General features: G+C 54.9%; 7 protein-coding genes and 1 non-coding gene across 8 annotated transcripts in view; 4 read left to right on the top strand and 4 right to left on the bottom strand.

Moving 5' to 3' along the window:
- GUITHDRAFT_158568 (hypothetical protein) overlaps positions 1 to 1,084 on the bottom strand; it is a gene marked incomplete at both ends in the record, with an annotated part of 5,141 nt that extends 4,057 nt beyond the window's left edge. Inside the window, 4 exons of the mRNA XM_005824628.1 lie at positions 60 to 124; positions 329 to 445; positions 631 to 810; positions 998 to 1,084. Of these exons, the coding sequence (XP_005824685.1) occupies positions 60 to 124; positions 329 to 445; positions 631 to 810; positions 998 to 1,084 (449 nt within the window). The remainder of the gene's footprint in view (positions 1 to 59; positions 125 to 328; positions 446 to 630; positions 811 to 997) is intronic.
- A 1,447-nt stretch (positions 1,085 to 2,531) lies between these two features.
- GUITHDRAFT_165419 (hypothetical protein) lies at positions 2,532 to 3,503 on the bottom strand. Its single transcript, XM_005824627.1, has 6 exons — positions 3,380 to 3,503; positions 3,050 to 3,184; positions 2,929 to 2,994; positions 2,751 to 2,880; positions 2,662 to 2,697; positions 2,532 to 2,604 (listed from the first exon to the last, which is right to left on the bottom strand). Exons 1-6 carry the CDS (start codon positions 3,487 to 3,489, stop codon positions 2,560 to 2,562), a joined length of 522 nt encoding a protein of 173 aa, XP_005824684.1. The 5' UTR covers positions 3,490 to 3,503; the 3' UTR covers positions 2,532 to 2,559.
- Positions 3,504 to 4,890: 1,387 nt separating this feature from the next.
- GUITHDRAFT_77932 (hypothetical protein) lies at positions 4,891 to 5,302 on the top strand (the record flags this gene model as incomplete). The annotated part of the gene is made up of 2 exons (XM_005824626.1): positions 4,891 to 5,046; positions 5,207 to 5,302. The coding sequence occupies 2 exons, from the start codon at positions 4,891 to 4,893 to the stop codon at positions 5,300 to 5,302; spliced, it is 252 nt and encodes an 83-aa protein (XP_005824683.1).
- A 347-nt stretch (positions 5,303 to 5,649) lies between these two features.
- GUITHDRAFT_t95 lies at positions 5,650 to 5,731 on the top strand. The gene has a single exon. It is a non-coding gene; the product is annotated as a tRNA-Ser (tRNA).
- Positions 5,732 to 7,646: 1,915 nt separating this feature from the next.
- GUITHDRAFT_116178 (hypothetical protein) lies at positions 7,647 to 8,903 on the top strand (the record flags this gene model as incomplete). Its single annotated transcript, XM_005824625.1, has 4 exons — positions 7,647 to 7,898; positions 7,955 to 8,320; positions 8,579 to 8,660; positions 8,851 to 8,903. 4 exons carry the CDS (start codon positions 7,647 to 7,649, stop codon positions 8,901 to 8,903), a joined length of 753 nt encoding a protein of 250 aa, XP_005824682.1.
- Positions 8,904 to 9,232: 329 nt separating this feature from the next.
- Positions 9,233 to 11,124, bottom strand: GUITHDRAFT_144824 (hypothetical protein; the record flags this gene model as incomplete). The annotated part of the gene is made up of 5 exons (XM_005824624.1): positions 9,233 to 9,280; positions 9,331 to 9,531; positions 9,589 to 9,719; positions 9,775 to 10,702; positions 11,113 to 11,124. 5 exons carry the CDS (start codon positions 11,122 to 11,124, stop codon positions 9,233 to 9,235), a joined length of 1,320 nt encoding a protein of 439 aa, XP_005824681.1.
- Positions 11,125 to 13,139: 2,015 nt separating this feature from the next.
- GUITHDRAFT_116176 (hypothetical protein) lies at positions 13,140 to 13,709 on the bottom strand (the record flags this gene model as incomplete). The annotated part of the gene is made up of 4 exons (XM_005824623.1): positions 13,140 to 13,256; positions 13,312 to 13,376; positions 13,433 to 13,537; positions 13,598 to 13,709. 4 exons carry the CDS (start codon positions 13,707 to 13,709, stop codon positions 13,140 to 13,142), a joined length of 399 nt encoding a protein of 132 aa, XP_005824680.1.
- Positions 13,710 to 15,666: 1,957 nt separating this feature from the next.
- GUITHDRAFT_44815 (hypothetical protein) lies at positions 15,667 to 17,046 on the top strand (the record flags this gene model as incomplete). The annotated part of the gene is made up of 1 exon (XM_005824622.1): positions 15,667 to 17,046. A coding segment is annotated over one exon (1,380 nt), but the record flags the coding sequence as incomplete, so codon positions are not given.
- Positions 17,047 to 17,200: the final 154 nt, after the last annotated feature.

Here is a 17,200-nt window from a genome sequence, read left to right as displayed (position 1 = left end):
AGGAGGAACGAAGGGGCTGCGGGGGATCAGAGGAGGAGGAGGAGGAGAGCAATGCTCACATGGAGCCAGGAGCAAGGATGATGTCCTTTGCGGTGACAACCTGGTCGGTTCCAGCCTTCTTGACCTGCAGGCGTCGTCAGGAGAGTCGGTGATAGCGAGGGGTGAGGGAAGGGGAGGGGAGAAAGATTTTCAGGAGGGGGGGCGGGGAAGAGCCAGAGAGGAGATGAGGTGAAGAAGAGCACAGGAGGGAGAGAGAGGCAGAGGAAGGGAGGCAGAGGAGGGGAGGGGGAGGGAGGGAGGGAGGGAGGACGAGCTCGATTCTTCTCACCTTGTTGGGGCCCACGAGCAGGCCAGCCTCAGGGATGACGTCAACCCCGAGGGCCTCGAGCGAGTTGCCCAAGTTCTTGGCGACGTTCTTAGACAGCTGATCAGCATGAGCCGCCACCTGCACCTGTGCGTCAGCCCCACGAGCCTCCTCCTCCTCCTCCTCCTCCTCCTCCTCCTCTCCTCAGCTATCTCTCTCCCTCCTCCTGCACTCATACATCTCCCTTCAACCTCGTTACCCCTTCCCTACCCCCCCCCCTGACCTTCCTCCTCCATCTCCTCTCTTCCCCTCCCTCCTCCTCTTACCTTCTCGCGGTCGTACTTCACTTCTCCCTCAACTTTGATCCCGAAACCCTCGAGATGCTTCTGGTCCCTCATCTCCCTGACTCGTCCTGCGGCAGCCAGCAGGGCCTTCGAAGGAACACATCCTCTGTTGACGCAGGTTCCTCCGACGTCCCTTCCAGTGAAGATCGCCGTCTTCAAGCCCTTCATATCCCCATGTCATTTCTTCTCCTTCACCAGTCCTATCATCTCCTCCCTCCCTTTCTTCCCTCATCTGCGCATTTTCCTTTTCTCCTCACTCCTCTCTCCCCTCCCTCCCTCGTCTACGCCTGTCCCTTCTTTCCCCTCTGCTCCATCTCTCCCTCTCCTCCCTCTCCTTCTCCTCCCTCACCTTTCCACGGGCATGAAGAGCAGCTCCATGTCCTCCTACTCCGCATCCGATGATGATAACGTCATAGTCGAACTCGGATCCTGCCATCCTCAGCGCCGTCGCCTTGTGTGCAGCGACGCGAGGACGCAGGAGGAAGTTTGCCTGCTGAAGCGAACCTTGTCTGTGGTTCAGAGCATGGATGCTCGAGCGAGAGGAGGTGGCCGATCGCAGGGAAGGCATGACAGGAGCCATGAAGGCATCCACGCCGCACAGTGCAGCAAGTAAGGTGACGGAGAGGGCGGTGCGACTGTACATCTGGCAAGGGACTAGAGTCAGATCGGCAACGCAGGCAGCGAGAGGCTTTTTATGTTATGCCAGAGCACATCGACTACACTATCACTCGTTCCCTCGACCCTCGGCAAGGGTCTCCTGACCTGCTCGCTTTCTACCCTCAACTCCCTGCCCAGCCTCCCCTCATCTGCATTCACATCCGTGTTGTTTCATCATTGATGTGCAGAGGTCTTGTACTCTGAATCATCTACCAATCCTCGCACTCCTATCCGCTTCACCCTTCGCCCCCTCCCACATTTGTCCTCCCTTCTCCGCTTTTCTACCATGTAACCCTACACCAGCCCTTGACTGCAGCAGTACATCCTCTCCCTCTCCCCGCAGTTTCTTGTGCTTCCCGGAGTTTGACTCTTTGTATTATTTCCATCTTCCAATGAACCTTCCTCTCCTGACACACCTCCTGCTCCTGCTCCTGCTCCTTCTCCTGCTCCTTCTCCTGCTCCTGCTCCTGCTCCTGCTCCTGCTCCTGCTCCTGCTCCTGCTCCTGCTCCTGCTCCTGCTCCTGCTCCTGCTCCTGCTCCTGCTCCTGCTCCTGCTCCTGCTCCTGCTCCTGCTCCTACTCCTGTTCTTGCCCCTTCCTCCTCTTCAGGATCCTCACACTCAAACCCCTCGGCCCCCACCCCCAGCCCCACCCCCACCCCTAGATAATCCAGCAAGTACCCCAGTCAGAGGTGGCCAACATAATATATAAAGGCGGGCCCGGACCGTCAGGCTCCCGGTCCCCCGAGTTCGGAGTCCGCCCCCCTACGGGGTCTTCAGAGCCTACCTTCGAGTCACATCGTACGGAGACTGAAGGCTTCGCCCCACTGATCCCAACTTGCAGCAACGCAGTGACGCGCGGCGGCTCAGTGACTCCCCACCATCAACTTCCGAGTCCTGGCAGTGGACCGAGTCCCAGCCTCGGACTCCGGGAGGCTCTGGCAGCGGCGATCCGAGTGACTGACTGGCCGCGTTGATCACACTGGCAGTGATGAGATGCCGGCGGCAGTATGGAACGAAATACACCGGGCCGTCAGCTCATCGTCCAGCAAATTCTGACACATGCTTTTCAATGGCATTTCAAGTCTCGTGACAAGTGATCGTGTTGTCTTATGCTCTTTCCCTTAGAGTCTCACTTCGTCTGCCGCCGAGTCACGGGGTGGACTGCCGCACTCGGTGGCAGCGAAGGATGTCGGGGGGTTGGCAGTGGGGAAGCAAACTTGGCAAGCAATCGACCAAGATCTTGATTCATTCACTCACAAGTTGAACCTCCTCTTGACAAATGCTTCGCAGATGCCGACCTGCTCGGGAAAGACACCAAGTCAGACACATTGACAACCATCGGCAGAATGGTTGACCTTCTGCTCGGGGACTCTCGCCCATCCCTCGTATCCCTGGAGAGACGATCAGATCTTTCGTCAGTGAGCACGCAAGGACGAGCAATTACCCTCCGCGGGGTCTCCGCGCCCAGGGAAACCATGGCACCGGCTGACACTTGGAGAAGGGTGAAAGCGAGGATGGGAGAGAGATCAATGCCGCCGATCGGCGGAATGATTCCACGAAAAGTGTTGAGATAGCTTTCAAGACAGCTTCAGACCATGCATAGATGCCTCTACACGCCTTACGGATCACAGACGTTGTAGAGGGGCTGGAGAGCTCCAATGGACTGCGCGGAAGGGAACCAGGAAAGGCTGCCAGCGAACTCGTCAAGAGGAACATCGATGGGTACGAGCGTCTCTGACTCACAGCACTCTGGCAACCAGGAGATTCTGGTAGAGAGTAAGAAAGTTCTGGAAGCCTCTAACGAATACTTCCTCCCCAACTGAGTCACCAGGGATAGCGACCGCGCACATGTTTCTCCTGCGGATCTGCCCGCTCCTGCTAGAAACAAGGTGTCAGAAGGACGACTGGTCGTACTTGTCAAACAGAATCATCATATCAGTGCTTCATATCAGGAGCTGGCGCACGAGGGATATGTTTGTGATGTATCGGCAGACCATGTCATAAATGTTCACACTGGTGTTCGCTGCTATGACCGAGGCCATCGCAGCTTTCTCATGCGATGGTCTCTTCTACCTGAGAGGAGTGAAGGCATGTCGGTGAGCCAGGAGAGTAGTTCCTCTGTCTCCTTGCACCATGGTCGCCATGGCCATGGCCGTCGCTACAACCAGCATCCATCGCGCCATAGTCAGGTTCACACCCTGACCCCACCCCACCCCTTTACCGTAATAATAGTACCCTCACCCCCTGTAGTCGTCTGTAACCTCGTACAGATATACCCACCCCCGTGGGATTGCGGGACTACCCCACCACAGGAATGTTTGCATGCCTTTATGAGTCGTGGATCAGTGGAATCCGTGATTTGTCTGGGTGGGGGGTATCTCTTGATAGTGGGTAGGGTTATTCCAATACATTATCTGAATAGGGGTACTTTCATAACAAAAATAGGGGTCAGTTGTAGACTGAATTTTTGTGAATTTGGGGGTACGGACGAATTGAGGGGGTAGGGGGTGGGGCAAAGGACTTTGTATAACGGGGTGGGTCCGTATGGGGTGGTCAATATCTGGAATGGAGTGGAAAAGGGTAGGGTATACTTCATGATCACCGGTGTAAATAAGGAATCAATTCTATTGAAAGTAGGGGTACTTTTAGTGATCGAAGAGATAGAGTGAGGTGGGGTGGTGACGGCAGGGGGCAAACAGAAAGCTCAGGCAATGGCGGCATCGGAGGAGGTGTTCTTTGTGGTAACGCGCAATGAGCTGGTGCTGGAGGAGCCACAGAGCGATGAAATTGGGTTCGACTCCCTCTCAGAAGCTCTCAGTAAGTCTCTCCCACACCTGATCCGAGGATATCGCAATGTAAAGAAGGAGACTGACTCAGCTTGTCAGAGAACATCGACATTGGGCTCGATGATCAGGCGAAGAAGCTCGCGGAAGAAGTCGAGAAGCATGATCTATGGCCTGTGGCTATCAAAGTGTGATATGCCTTTGTTGGTTTCCCTTCATGATCAAGGTTTCCTCACTGGTTGCCCACACTCGCTGCAGGAGTACGAGATGCTCTTGCGTTCCTTCATTAAATCGGAAGACGACATCGCCTGCGACGAGGAGGACGAGAACGAAGACGAGGATCTGAACACAGTTCGTGGAGCAAAGCGCTCTCTACTTGGTCTCACATGCTCTAACGGCTCTTCATGGTAACAGGGCTATCTTGAGGGCGATGAGGAATCGCCGTTGCTGACCGAAGCCCTGAGGGCCTTCGTTGCCCTGACTCGCCGCAGTGAGTGACTTCTGGCGCCATGGGAGCAGAGATGCGGCAAACTGACGAGCATGCATGCACAGGGAGGAAGAGAGTCGAGCTCTTCTATTCGACCCTCATGAAGTTCTTGACGGAATACTCCAACGCTATCGAGGACTTTGCAGTAGCAGAGCCCCTCCTCAAGGGCTCGCAGCTCTGCCACAAGATCCAGGTCTCAGGATTCTCATGCACGTGTTGTCGCTGAAAGACGGGCAGGGGCTCAAGGAGACGGTGAAACGAAAGGTGACCAGCTACTGACAGAGATCATCGAGAGGTCTGCTGTGCATCAACTGATGCCCTGCCAGTACGGGAGCAAGGTCGAGGAGCTCCAGCGTGAGTGCGCCAACAAGAGGAGGAGAGCGAACCTGCCGGAGTCGGCTGTCGAGATCTTTCGCACGTGGTTCAGGCAGCATGCCGCACACCCTTACCCAACGGAGACAGAGAAGCAGGTCAGACACGTGCGCGACGATCCTCCTGCCTCCTTCATCCTGCATCGTTCCTCCTGTCTGTTGGGGTGTGCAATAATTGTTCATGTCATCTAGGCGCTGGCCCGTGCGGCTGGGGTATCAGAAGTGCAGGTATCTTGGTTCACACGATGGGGCTGTTGAGTTGAAATGTGTGGAGCAGGTTTCAAATTGGTTTGTGAACGTTCGTAAACGATACTGGCGGCATAATGCAGACGGTGAGCATGCAGTTTACTCTTGACCTTCGTTGGCCGGTTGACAAGTCAAATATGCAGGATCGATGGCGTATGAACAAATGTAATGATTACCCAAGGTCTGTCGCTTTCGCCGTCAAGCTCAACCCGTCCAGAAGCTGGGGTTGCTGCTGGTCCTGATGGCAACGAGGCAGACACATGATGCTTCTCATGGTGAAGAGAAAGATCAAAGAAGACGCTACTCTCGCTCTTCCCCTCACACTTCTGCACTCTGTGAACTCATAGCGTTCTAATCTATAGTTCGGAACCCGCCAACACCCCTACCCCGCAAACACCAGCAAAGGACCCACCCTTGTCACTAATATATAAACTATAGAATGAACCTGTGTGACAGGACAACGTGGCCGAGCGGTTAAGGCGATGGACTGCTAATCCATTAGGGTCTCCCTGCGTGGGTTCGAATCCCATCGTTGTCGGACCTAACACCGGAAAATCCTCCGGGCCATATCTTTTTGGACAGACGTTGTCCAGGAATCCAGTAGTTGATCATCGGATGTCTTCCTACACTCGGGACTCTTGAATTTGTGTCGGGCCCGCCCGGAGCCCATTTTTTTTTCTTAAGTTTTTCCAAGTGTGTTTTAATCTTTTCAAAGTTTAAAAAGTTCGGTCCCGGGCCTGGACTGACTCGGGCTAACGAGCCTGACTGAGTCTCACTCGGCCCCCGGGCGCCGGGAGTCGGGCCCGGCCCGAGTCACCCGGCGTTACTAGTGTTTTGTTTCACGGCGGGCCGCAAGTCGCATACGGAACTTGGTTGAGTAAGTGAACCTTTTACTGCCATGGTCACCTTGCTATGATTCTTGCTGAGGTGAGCTGCGGAACCTTTACTCAAAGTTAAGTTAAAAATCAGGAACCAGTAGTCCCTGCGCGTGTAGACAAATCAAGCTCGCCCCATGATTGACAATTGAAGAGAGAGAAGGGCAGCGAAATGCGAGTAGAGGAGGCAGAGAAGAGGCGGAGGGAAGGATCTAGATGCCTGCTCACGGGGATGAGAAGATGAGAGGGAGGAGGGAGAAAGACGGAGAGAGGAGAGGGAGGATGGTGAGGATGAAGAGGAGCAGCAGGAGCAGCAGGAGCAGGAGCAGGAGCAGGAGCAGGAGCAGGAGCAGGAGCAGGAGCAGGAGCAGGAGCAGGAGCAGGAGCAGGAGCAGGAGCAGGAGCAGGAGCAGGAGCAGGAGCAGGAGCAGGAGCAGGAGCAGGAGCAGGAGCAGGAGCAGGAGCATGGGCAGGGGCATGGGCAGGGGCAGGGGCAGGGGCAGGGGCAGGAGCAGGAGGGGCAGGATGATAGGAAGAGCAAGATATGGGGGTCTGAAAGGAGGAGGAGGAGGAGAGAGGAAAAGGCGCTGGGCTAGCAATCAAACAGGCTACATCAGGAGAGCAGGAGTGTAGATGAAAAAGAGCGAAGGACGTTGTGAGGCGACGAAGAGGTGAGCTTAGTTGAAGCAAGGGAAGTAATACAGAAGATGGAGACAGGAGGGGTAAGAAATGGAGCAGTTGGAGGAGGAGAGTAGAATCAGCGGGGGACGAGGAAAGCTGTCTAGAAATAGGATGTGCGAGAGAGGCAGGTGCCTGAGGTCAGGGAGAGCAGAATGGAAGTATTTTGTGGCGGGGGCACGTGGTAGTGGGGAAGAGCGGGAGGACGAAAGCGATTTTCGGCATCGAGTCAGAGAACCCGTGTGTTGAGAGGAAGAGATTGGTTAAGAAGGCTCTGTGCAAGAGAGCTGCTTGATGCGTGATGGATCAGTTGGATATGGAGAGCGAGCTGAAGGTGGAGATGGGGGAAAGGATAGGGAGGGAAAGGGGCAGGCAAGAAGGCAAGCAGGAAGGAAAGAAGGAAGGAAATTTGTTGAATGTTCGACAAGGAGATGATTTTGATGATGGTCGTGTCGCTATGATGATCAGATTGCTTTCTTTGTCTTGGTTGAAGAAAATTTCATATCATTACACCTTTGATCTTGTACGATATTCTGTCAGTAACATTCTAGATGATGAACATGATGGAGCAGACTGTGAAGGTTGGAGAGGAGGAGTGGAGGACAGGACACGACAGGACAGGACACGACAGGACAGGACACGACAGGACAGGACACGACACGACAGGGGAGGAGAGAGATGAGGAGAGGAGAGAGGTACAAGAGGTGTTAGGATGGCATGGAGATGGAGCAACGGTGAAGAGGGATCGTGCTTGAGACTTGGAGGATACTACCACGTCAACTTCTGACCTTTTGATACCCTTAGGTTCCTTCTAGGTTCCTCCTCCCCGTCCCATAGCTCGTCCCCACCGGATGCTTCGCAAGTGAGCTCGGACGGCCCTGTGAACTCTTCTCGCCAGCCATGTCGTACGCATCGAAAGCAGCTCGCCCAGCTCCTATCCAGCAGTTTGCCATCCGGACGAGGCTGGCGGAGTCGGACCCGATCGTCTCCTGCACCAACCTCTTCGACTGGGGCTACGAGCCAGCGCACGTGATGCTGGATGAGCCACTGTGCCGGAGGGAGGAGGAGGAGGAGGAGCTCGGGGCCGACGTGACCTCGGTGGGCTGCATCTGTGCTCAGATGAGCATCCTGATCGACAAGGAGGCGCAGTTGGTAGAGGCGAACGACAACTCGGACTTCGCACAGTCTGTGCAGCGGGGTTGGAGCAGCTCTACATGCAGCTGCAGAAGGAGTGCGGCCAGCTGTTCCCCAGCTTGTCCCTCCGGGACGCTCTGGATCAGCTGAGGATGCTGGAGCTGTTCCCCTCCCTAGCTGAGAGACTGCAGCTCGAGCCCAGCTCGGACAAGTCGGTGACGTTCAAGGAGTACATCAACCACATCGCACTCCTCCACCAGACCCTCGCCATGGCCTCCCAGATCCGGGCTGACCTCAGCAGCAGCAACCACAAGTACATGGCCCACCAGATCGCCCTGCTGTACCAGTCGCTGAGCTACGGCAACATGAAGGGCGCAAACTTCAAGGCCCAGATCGAGGAGCAGTTCCCAGCCATTAAGAAGGTCACGGAGGAGTCCCAGGTACCTGCTCCTGTCAGACAAGAAGGAAGAGGACAAGATAGAGACCCTCGCATCGCCTTCCCTATCCCCTCTCCTCACGCATCTCTACCTCTTGCTTTAGTCTGACTCCCTCTTGCCTCCCACCTCAACCTCCTGCTCCTGCTCCTGCTCCTGCTCCTGCTCCTGCTCCTCCTGCTTCTCCTCCTAATCCTGCTTCTTCTTCTCCTCCTCCTCCTCCGCCTCCTCCCCGTTCCTTCTCTTCTCATCTTGCTCATGCAGGCACCGCAATTGAGCAAGGAGCATTGCGATTGGCTGCGGAGCATCACTACACAAATCATCGAGAGCTGCACTGACCTCACAGGTAGCCCCTGCTCGTCTCCTGTCCTCCTCCTCCTCCTCTCTATTTCGACTTCCTTCATGTCCCTTCTACTCCTGCCCTCTCCTCCCATGCCCTCTCCTCCCATGCCCTCCCTGCGGTCCCTCCCTCTTCCTCGCTTCTCTTTCTGCGTCCTCCTCTCTGCTTCGTCTCCCCGTCCCTGACTCTCCTGCAGCGCCGTCAAGTCAGTACATCCAGCCATGGATGGTCGTCTTCAGCGACACATGAGCGATCGCGATGTGGCAGCAGGGAGGGGCGGGTGTTGGAAGGCAGAGGGAGTAGAATCTAGCACAATAAGCAACATGCTATTCAATCTTATAAGATTTACTGACATATTCCAACAATCCAGCACTGGTTCAAAGATGCCGAACAATTACTGAAAACAAATTTTACACTTTTAACCATTCACTTCATCCAGCCTTCCGCGTGATCGTCATTATAGTGACCTTCCTTGCATGTTGCGGAGGAGCAGACAAAAACAAACTGCATCATGATCTGCCCTCAACCAGCCCGTGTGTCCACCCTGACGGAAGAAGCAGATGCTTCCAAACTGATTCCTATGGATCCGCCACAGACTTCTGGTCGAACGCTACAGAAGAGACGGTCTGTCAGGTCGACAAGTCAGTAAGATCACCGGGCAGAAGCAGCTTCGCACCTCCCAACGCAGAACACCTTCTGTCCTGCCGGGCTTCTGCTCAGTGACAAGATCCTCAATGCTTGGCCTATTGGCATTCACGTTGGTGCCGTTGGAAGCCCAATGGGTGAAGCAGGGGACGCAGAGTCTCCATCCCTTCAAGGTTGCCCAGGAATACTTGCCAGCTGCCGTCCTCTCAGTGATTTCCTTCCATCCCCCAGCCTGAATCACATGGAAAGTGAGCGAAGAGCGACGGCAACAGTACGGGAGTCTTCGTACCTGCTGATGCATGGCATTGGGCTTCATGAAGCGACCACTGAAGCAAGAACCGCAGTAGGAGCAACATCTGCACTCGAGGAACAATGGATCTCCATGGAGTGTTGCTGTGACCCGAACGGCTCGAAAGATTCCTGAGACAGGACTCAGTCAGTATCACAGTTGCGGCCGAAGGCTGCCTAAACAAACCTGCTTTGTTCTTCAAGAATGTCATGTTCCAATCCGCCACCCCGTCCACATCCCTCAGCATCTTTGGTAGTCGTCCAGAAGTCTTCGGAAGAGCTGGGTTAAAGATTGCATTGTGCGCAAGTTGCTCGATGGAGTAGTCTCGGATCGAGCGGATATCTCCCGAGAATTCTATTCTGTAATGGGCGCAGATCGCATGAAGCAGGTCCTGCCCGTTCACTTCCAAGAAATCAACAACCTTGCGGGCCCACTCTACGATCGGAGCACTCGGGGAGCTGTCACTCGACGACTGCCGCCGATTGCTCAACCTCCCCACAGTTGAGTCTTTCTCACCCCCCTCTGATGCGACGCTCGCCCTGTTGGAATTGCGAGAGCCATTACCATGCCCTCGACCGTCAGTTCTCGCCGCCTTGCTCCTGCCGCTCTTTGCGCTAACAACGCTATCGCTTCCTCCTCCGAAAGAAGCGGACAAGATCTCAGCAGCCAACAATTCTTTCTCGTCTAATCCCATCTCCTCAGCCTTGCGCTTTGCCGCAAGCTTTTCATTCTCTTCAGCCGCTTCAGGCGGGTTCAGATCTTCTAGCACAGTTATGATGGGTTGACCGATCCGAAACTCCGAGATCTCAAAAGTCTTGAGCTTCTTCTGGTGAGAATCTCTCGGGTATAAGGCAAAATCCGAGAGTAAGCATGCGCTGGCCTTGATACAATCAGTTTTCGTCACTTGCTCTGATCTTGGAGTGGTGGATGAATCCATCACAGGGCTTTCCCGTAGATTTGATAGAAGAATACTGGCCATGGTGTGTTCACCCGACGAGCCGTTGGGCGAACGTTGCAATCCTTCTGTCCTCTTGGTGGATGGGCGATTCAGCACATCCCGAAAAGATTCCAAGGTTGGGGAGTGCTGCACGGTCGGGCGCAAGAGCGCTTGTGCCTGCGGCAACATCAGAGACTCGTCGCAACATGGGGGCGAAGGTAAGAGAAAGACTTCAAACGGTCAATGAGCGATTGGGCATGATCGTTGAGCAGGGACCCTGGCCAATGTACATGGTAGGTGAAGCTGGGGTATTGAGATTTTTGACATTGATTTCAAGGCATTATAGTAGGACTATGAGACACAAAGTATGAACAAGGGAGGGGAAATGAGATTGAAACGGGTGCACAGGCGATGGGAGTGAATGTTTGCACGTGGAGCATCTTTCAGAGAGGATGAAGACTGATGAGATCAAGTCACGAGCATCAAGGAGGCCTGAAGGAAACACAGGAATCATCGCAATCGCGACTGCGTCTCCAGTTTCCTGCCATGCCGGGGGGGGGGGAAGGGAGATTGGCACATTGTCATACCGCGGTCGCCATGGCGTGTGGCGGGAGCAAAGAAAGAAAGAAGGACCAAGTTGTGAGCTCATACTCTTGATAAGGGGTAGTCTATACGATGATACTTGGTGAAAAAGTGGGTGGGGTACTTCATTGTTTTTTTTCAGGGATGAGTTTGCTCTCTTTCTCCGGGACAAACTCGAGCAGGGAAGCTACTGGAGGGTGGGGTGTGGTCAAGGGGGGGTAGGGGTGAGAGGGTCTTGAACTTGTCTTGATTGTAGGGTGGTAATGAAAATTTGTGGGTAGGGGTACAATTCTCATGGGTATTACAATAGAAATACAAGAACTTTTTATTTTGAAATTGGAGGTAGGGTACAAAACTTCGGGGGTACTCATTCCATGAATGGGGTAATCTGAAAAGGGTGGTGTAATGGATGGGGTACTTCATTCGGTCCTTTGGTGTTTGTGGCGGGGTATTTTGTGGGAAACAGGGTAGGGTGGTGGTAGGAGTAACATGGGGTGGTTGACCAACGGGGGGGTCCTGAAGGACATTCTACCTTCCGATGGGGGTTTCAAGGATTGGGTACGTCAAAGGTGTCAAAGATATGAAGTTTATTAAGTGGAGCAATAGTAAATAACACCATACATAGTATCTTGAACAATTTACTTGATAAACACTGTCCCTTTCTAGAGGGGGTAGGAGTGGTGCACCCTACCCCCTTGGGTTATAAACTTCATGTAGGGCATCTGGCTCGTGCAGAGAATTTTGGGGTGGGTAAAGAAGCTTGCAATCACAGGGGGGTGGGGGGGTAATAATTTGGATGTCAAAGGGGGTCATAGAGACTGCTCGTTAAGTTCAGGGGGTAGGGTCATAAGACACCCCTGTTTTCAGATCATTGACGAAGGGGTAAAAGGGGTTGTCAATCTTTTTTGTCAAGTGGGGTACTCTTTTGGTTGCATGGGGTAGGGTATGCCAAACGGCGGTGGGGTTGTTGTACCAATGGCGATGGTGGGTACATGAACCTTTCTTCACTGGGTGGGGTCAATCAGGGGGTCAACTTGGGGGTAGTGGTGTGGTTGGAACAATACGAGTAGGAGCATATTTCGACTATTTGGTGTCATGGACTACCCCCTAGAACACCACTGCAAGTAGGGGTAATTGATGTACATTCGGGGGTAGGATATGACCCCCGATGATTTTTTTCCGTGTCTTCCTCGTGCAGAACAACCTCCACCCCTACCTTAATTCTACCATGGACCTTCGGTGAATAAGGGGTGGGTGGGTATTGTCATAGAAAATCACGACGTCACCTAGTCACACAGTGACTCAGTACGGTCACGGTGGCCTTGGCACCCGCCCGGCCTGCCGGTCAGTGGGCCGCGGGGCCGGGGCTGCCGCCGCAGCCCGGCCCGGTCACCGTTCTGTTGTCAACTTGAAGCCTCCCGGCCCGGCAACAAACGGAGGGCTCCGCCGAGTGCGGCCGCGCGCGGTGCGGTCACACGCCGGTGCGGCGGCGGCGCCGCGGCACTTAATTGGCGCCCGGCCCGGCGGAGCTCAGTCAGTGTGACTCAGTAGCCTCAGGCTAGTAGTGCGCCGCGCCCCGCCGGGCCGGGCCCTGGCAGTGCCGCCCGGCAGTCGGCGGCCCGCGAGCCTATAGTACTACCGGGTAACTTGGGTCGCCGGCAGCGGCCGGGCTTGCCAACTTTAAGTTTCAAGTTTGGTTTAGGAGAGTTTTGTTGGCACAGCGGCACTGTCATACTCAGGCTCAGTGCCGGGCGGCCAGCCTGGCACTTGCACGGCTTGCATGCGATCCATCGTTTCCCCAAGTTTCTGAAATAGTACATGATCGGACGTCAGAAAGTCACACAAACAAGAGAATGTCAGCAGATCCAAGCCGCCCGAGCCCCGCTGATACTAGTCCTATGGCACGGTAGCTCTCGCCGCGACTCCAATATATTTGGCATAGAAATGCCAGGCCGGATGATGACTCAGTGGCCATGGCAGCCCGGATCGGTCTGGCGCTACAGTTCATGAGGTCGAAACCTCGAGTCTGCCATCAGTCAAGTTGGACTGACGTATCGCCATCGGAAGTGACCAAAGTTTCAATCTGCTTCATCACAGTATCGATCATCCCCAGCGACTTGAGCAGATCGTTCATCTTCGGGGGATGATTCTGATGAAACACACAGGTCAGCACCTCAGACCACGAGGCATGGCGTCCCGATCACAGTCGGAGACTTGCCGCAGTGCAACTTGCCTGTTTGTTGTGCCCGATGCACTTGCATGTGCTGCACTTGTTGATCAGGTTCCAAGCTCTCTTCACGCTCTTGTGACGCTGCAGGTACTCACACCGCAGAGCAACGGTGAGCGCCTTGGTCTTGATGTCGACGACACTCTTGATGACTCTTGTGATGACCCATGAGAGAACTTTGGCGATGAGATCACCATCAAGTCCTGCACATGACTGTGTGTCAGGTCCCCCGTCTACTCAACGAAAGAATTTCAAGTTTGTACCCATCGTCACCATCCTAACAGCATTTTCGACAGCAATCTTTGTTCCCTCAGTCATAGCTCGGCTTATAATGGCGTAGTATTGCCCGACCAAGTTCAAGTCCACTGGCGCCATGGTTGCTGCAAAAGCAATCGGTTATACAGCTTGAAACTAACAGGTTCACGACTCAATTTCCCTTTCAATCAGGTATTTTAGATCATGCTCGAATGCGAAAGTTTGCTCTACTACATCAAGCCACTACTACTGCGTTTTTGGCATGATATCAGTGATTTTGTTTTCAGCACAAAGTTTGTTGGATGCCAAAAAGTGTAACATCGCAAAAAGTCAGCGACCCAGCTCTCTGCAAGACTTAACACTTTATGCTTGCTTTTTTATTCATAGACCAGCTAACATGTGCACAAAGGGACACGAAGAGGAGAACCCTAGCTTGAGGTGATCAGAGGTTCAGGTAGCCGCTGAGAATTGAGGACTAGAGGAAATCACAAACAAAACTTTCTACCTTTCCTCGTTCCTCCCCCCCTTATGCCTTCTTGTTTGATCCCTTTTCCCCTCGTTCCTTCTCTTGTCTTCCCATCCCTTCGCTCCTCATCTCCTCTGTCCATTCCCTCGCCACCTCCCCCCCTCCCTCTCATTTTTCCTCTTCTCACCACCTACGACGCCTTCAGGACTGCAGTTGGAGCACGGAATGTTCCCTGAACCCCCACCCCCTCCTTCTCCTTTTTTCCCCAGTACCCGTGTAGGGAAATGGCTGCCTTCCAATCGAGGTACCCCTACTGTGAAATCAGTACCCCTGTATTTGACTACTAAAGTACCCCTCATGTCCCCATACCCTCACGTCTGCAACGCCATACAAACGCAGCTCCGGGCCTTCAAGATAGAATTCTGCGGATGTTGGGAGACCGGAGCAACGACTGTGAGCGGCTCGTCAACGGAAAATGGCGGACGATGCGGCAGGGGGGGCAGGAGCAGGCGGAGGGGGAGAGGAAGGAGGAGGGGAGAGGGACGGAGAGACGATAGGTGGAGGTATCGAAGGAGAAGGTGCGGGAGAGTTCGGAGGAGAGGGCGCGGGAGAGGGCGCGGGAGAGGGAGAGGGAGAGGGAGAGGGTGCAGGGGATGGTGCGGGAGAGGATGCTGGAGATGCACATGGAGCCGAAGGAGCTGAAGGAGGTACAGAGGGGGATCACGATGCAGGGACAGGGGGTGAGGAGGAGACTGGAGCAGGAGATGCGGGCGCTGGGGAAGGAGGAGACTCGCAGGATGTGGATCAATCTGCGGATGACGATCATGGGGGCGAAGCTGGAGATGATGGAGCGGACACTCTGGCGGAGGGCGCGGCAACAGGTAAGCCATGGAGCTATGAAAGGCTTCCTCCTCACGCGGTGATGGCAGCTGAGACCGAGGGGAGGGAGCAATGTCTGCAGGAGAAGGAGAGCAAGAGGATTATGGCGAAGGGGAAGGTGAAGGCGCAGGAGCCAGTGTCGAGGAGGAAGGGGGCGAGGAGGGGGGGGAGGGGAAGGCATCTTGCAACCAGCAGGGGAGGGATCAGGGCTGGAGCGAGAGAGTGATGAGAACATTGGAGGCGAGCCCAGCATTGAGTTCCAAGGTGGAAGTCCAACGGCTGGAGAAGGTGAAGCTGCGTATGATGTTGCTGCAGAGTGTAGAGTTAGTGTTCTCGTGTATCTGATCCCACGTGTGATGAATGGCATGATGAAAGTTGTTCGATGAGAGCAGCTCGATGAGAATTGTTCGATGATTGTCACCTGAACTTTTGACCGTCTGCTGCCGTGGGGCTCTTGCTCATGCCGTGTGAGCAGGTTTCAACGAGGAGGATCTCGAGGGCGATGGCGAGGTTGCCGATGAGCCGGTGGACGGGGCAGACTTCGACGAGGACCCGGAAGGCATCGACCCGCTTGACGAGGGTGAGGGCGAGATTCGAGACGAGGGAGAGGAGGGAGATGAAGGAGGGGAGCCCTTGCTGTCTCAGGAGGGACAAGAGTTTGACGAGGGCGAGGACGAGGACGAGGACGGTGGGAGGGAGGAAGCGGGATATGATGAAGGGGAGGAGGAGGAGCTGGATCCATCGAACCCCCTGTTCGCAAGGATCCGTGCTGCCCTCACAAAGCAGCTGGAAGATCAGCAGAGGAAAGTGACCGAGGACCTGCGAGAGAAGGACGAAGAGCTGAGGCGGCTAGTGAGGCAGAAGGAGGACGTCGGTGTGGAGCTGTACGGGGTGCAGCAGCAGCTTGCGCGGATGCAGATCATGCTGGAGAAGGCGCACGAGAGCTTCAACAACGTGCGGCGGGTGCGGGAGCAGGCGGAAGATCAGGCGAAGACAATCAGCAAGGACTATGACAAGAAGCAGGCGGAGATCGCAGACCAGACGAAGAGGATGAACAAGTTCCAGATCGAGTTGGACAAGCTCAACGCGACGCTTCAGCAGGTGGAGCAGTACAACCAGCAGATGAAGAGCGAGATTGCCATCACGCGCCGAGCGACGTACAAGGCGGAGGAGCAGGTGTCGAACTTGGAGCAGGAGAAGAAGCATCAAGACCTGCTGATCGACGACCTGATGAAGAGCACAAAGGTGCTGGAGGACAAGCTGCAGATGTTCTCCTCCCAGCTTGCGGCGCAGAAGGAGGAGACGGAGGCAGCGAAGAGGGTGCTGGGAGAGGCGAATGATGAGATGGAGAAGATCCGCTTCGAGAAGAAGCAGCTGATCCAGCAGTGGAAGAGCTCGCTGCTCGCCGTCCAGAGGAGGGACGAGCACCTGCAAGGAGCGGAGAAGGTTCTGAAGGAAGTGCAGCAGCAGGAGATGGCGGTCGTGGGAGAGATCAGCTCCTTCAAGCAGTCGATCAAGAAGGAGCAGGATCGCAACGAATACCTCTCCTCCATCCTCAACAAGATCCGCAACAGCGCGGCCTTCCTGGAGAGGCAGGTGGAGCAAGTGGTGGCAGAGAGGAACAGGCTGCAGGAGCAGTTCAGCATCCTTCAGAAGTCTCTGGAGCAGTCGGAAGGAGAGCTTGCACAGGTTGAGAGCGAGAAGAAGGTCGTCACGGAGGAGATCGCCAAGATGGACAAGATGATCGCCAGCACGTCCAATGAGACGCAGAAGATCGAGCAAGGGATCCTCCAGTCCATCGCGGAGCAGACGACCCTGCAGAAGGCCGCGCAGAGCATCGACAAGCAGACGCAGGGGATGCAGGCGCAGATGCATGCCAAGGAGAACGAGGCGGCGCAAGTGAGGAACGAGCTCGCAAGGATCAGGGTCGACGCGCTGAACACGATGGCGCACAACGACCAGCTCAAGTCGACGATCAAGGAGATCGACGAGGAGCTGAAGAGAAAGGAGCAGCTGGTTGCCAAGTACGAGGTGGAGATAAGGAGGAGGAACGACGACATAGAGAAGAAGATGCGCGACCTCGACTCCCTCAACAGGAAGTTTGAGAACCTCAAGTCCAAGTTCGAGGCCCAGGTCCCTCCCCTTCTCCCTCCCTCCCCTTCTCCCTCCCCTTCTCCCTTCTCCCATGCCTCCCATCCCATCCTTCTCCCGTTCGCTTCCTTCGCCCTTCTCACCCCATCCTTATTCCCTGCTAACAATATTCCTT

The sequence above is a fragment of the Guillardia theta genome, assembly GCF_000315625.1.
Source record: "Guillardia theta CCMP2712 unplaced genomic scaffold GUITHscaffold_92, whole genome shotgun sequence".
NCBI classification, from domain to species: Eukaryota; class Cryptophyceae; order Pyrenomonadales; family Geminigeraceae; genus Guillardia; species Guillardia theta.
This window is presented reverse-complemented; position numbering and strand designations above follow the sequence as displayed.

Excerpts from the sequence above, each read along its gene's own strand:
- GUITHDRAFT_165419 (XM_005824627.1), bottom strand. The coding sequence starts at position 3,489 with ATGGCGCGATGGATGCTGGTTGTAGCGACGGCCATGGCCATGGCGACC. Across the intron at positions 2,995-3,049 it reads CTCCTGGTTGCCAGAGTGCT|CCTTTCCTGGTTCCCTTCCG; the intron begins GTGAGTCAGAGA and ends GTTCGCTGGCAG. Across the intron at positions 2,605-2,661 it reads CGAGAGTCCCCGAGCAGAAG|GTCGGCATCTGCGAAGCATT; the intron begins GTCAACCATTCT and ends TTTCCCGAGCAG.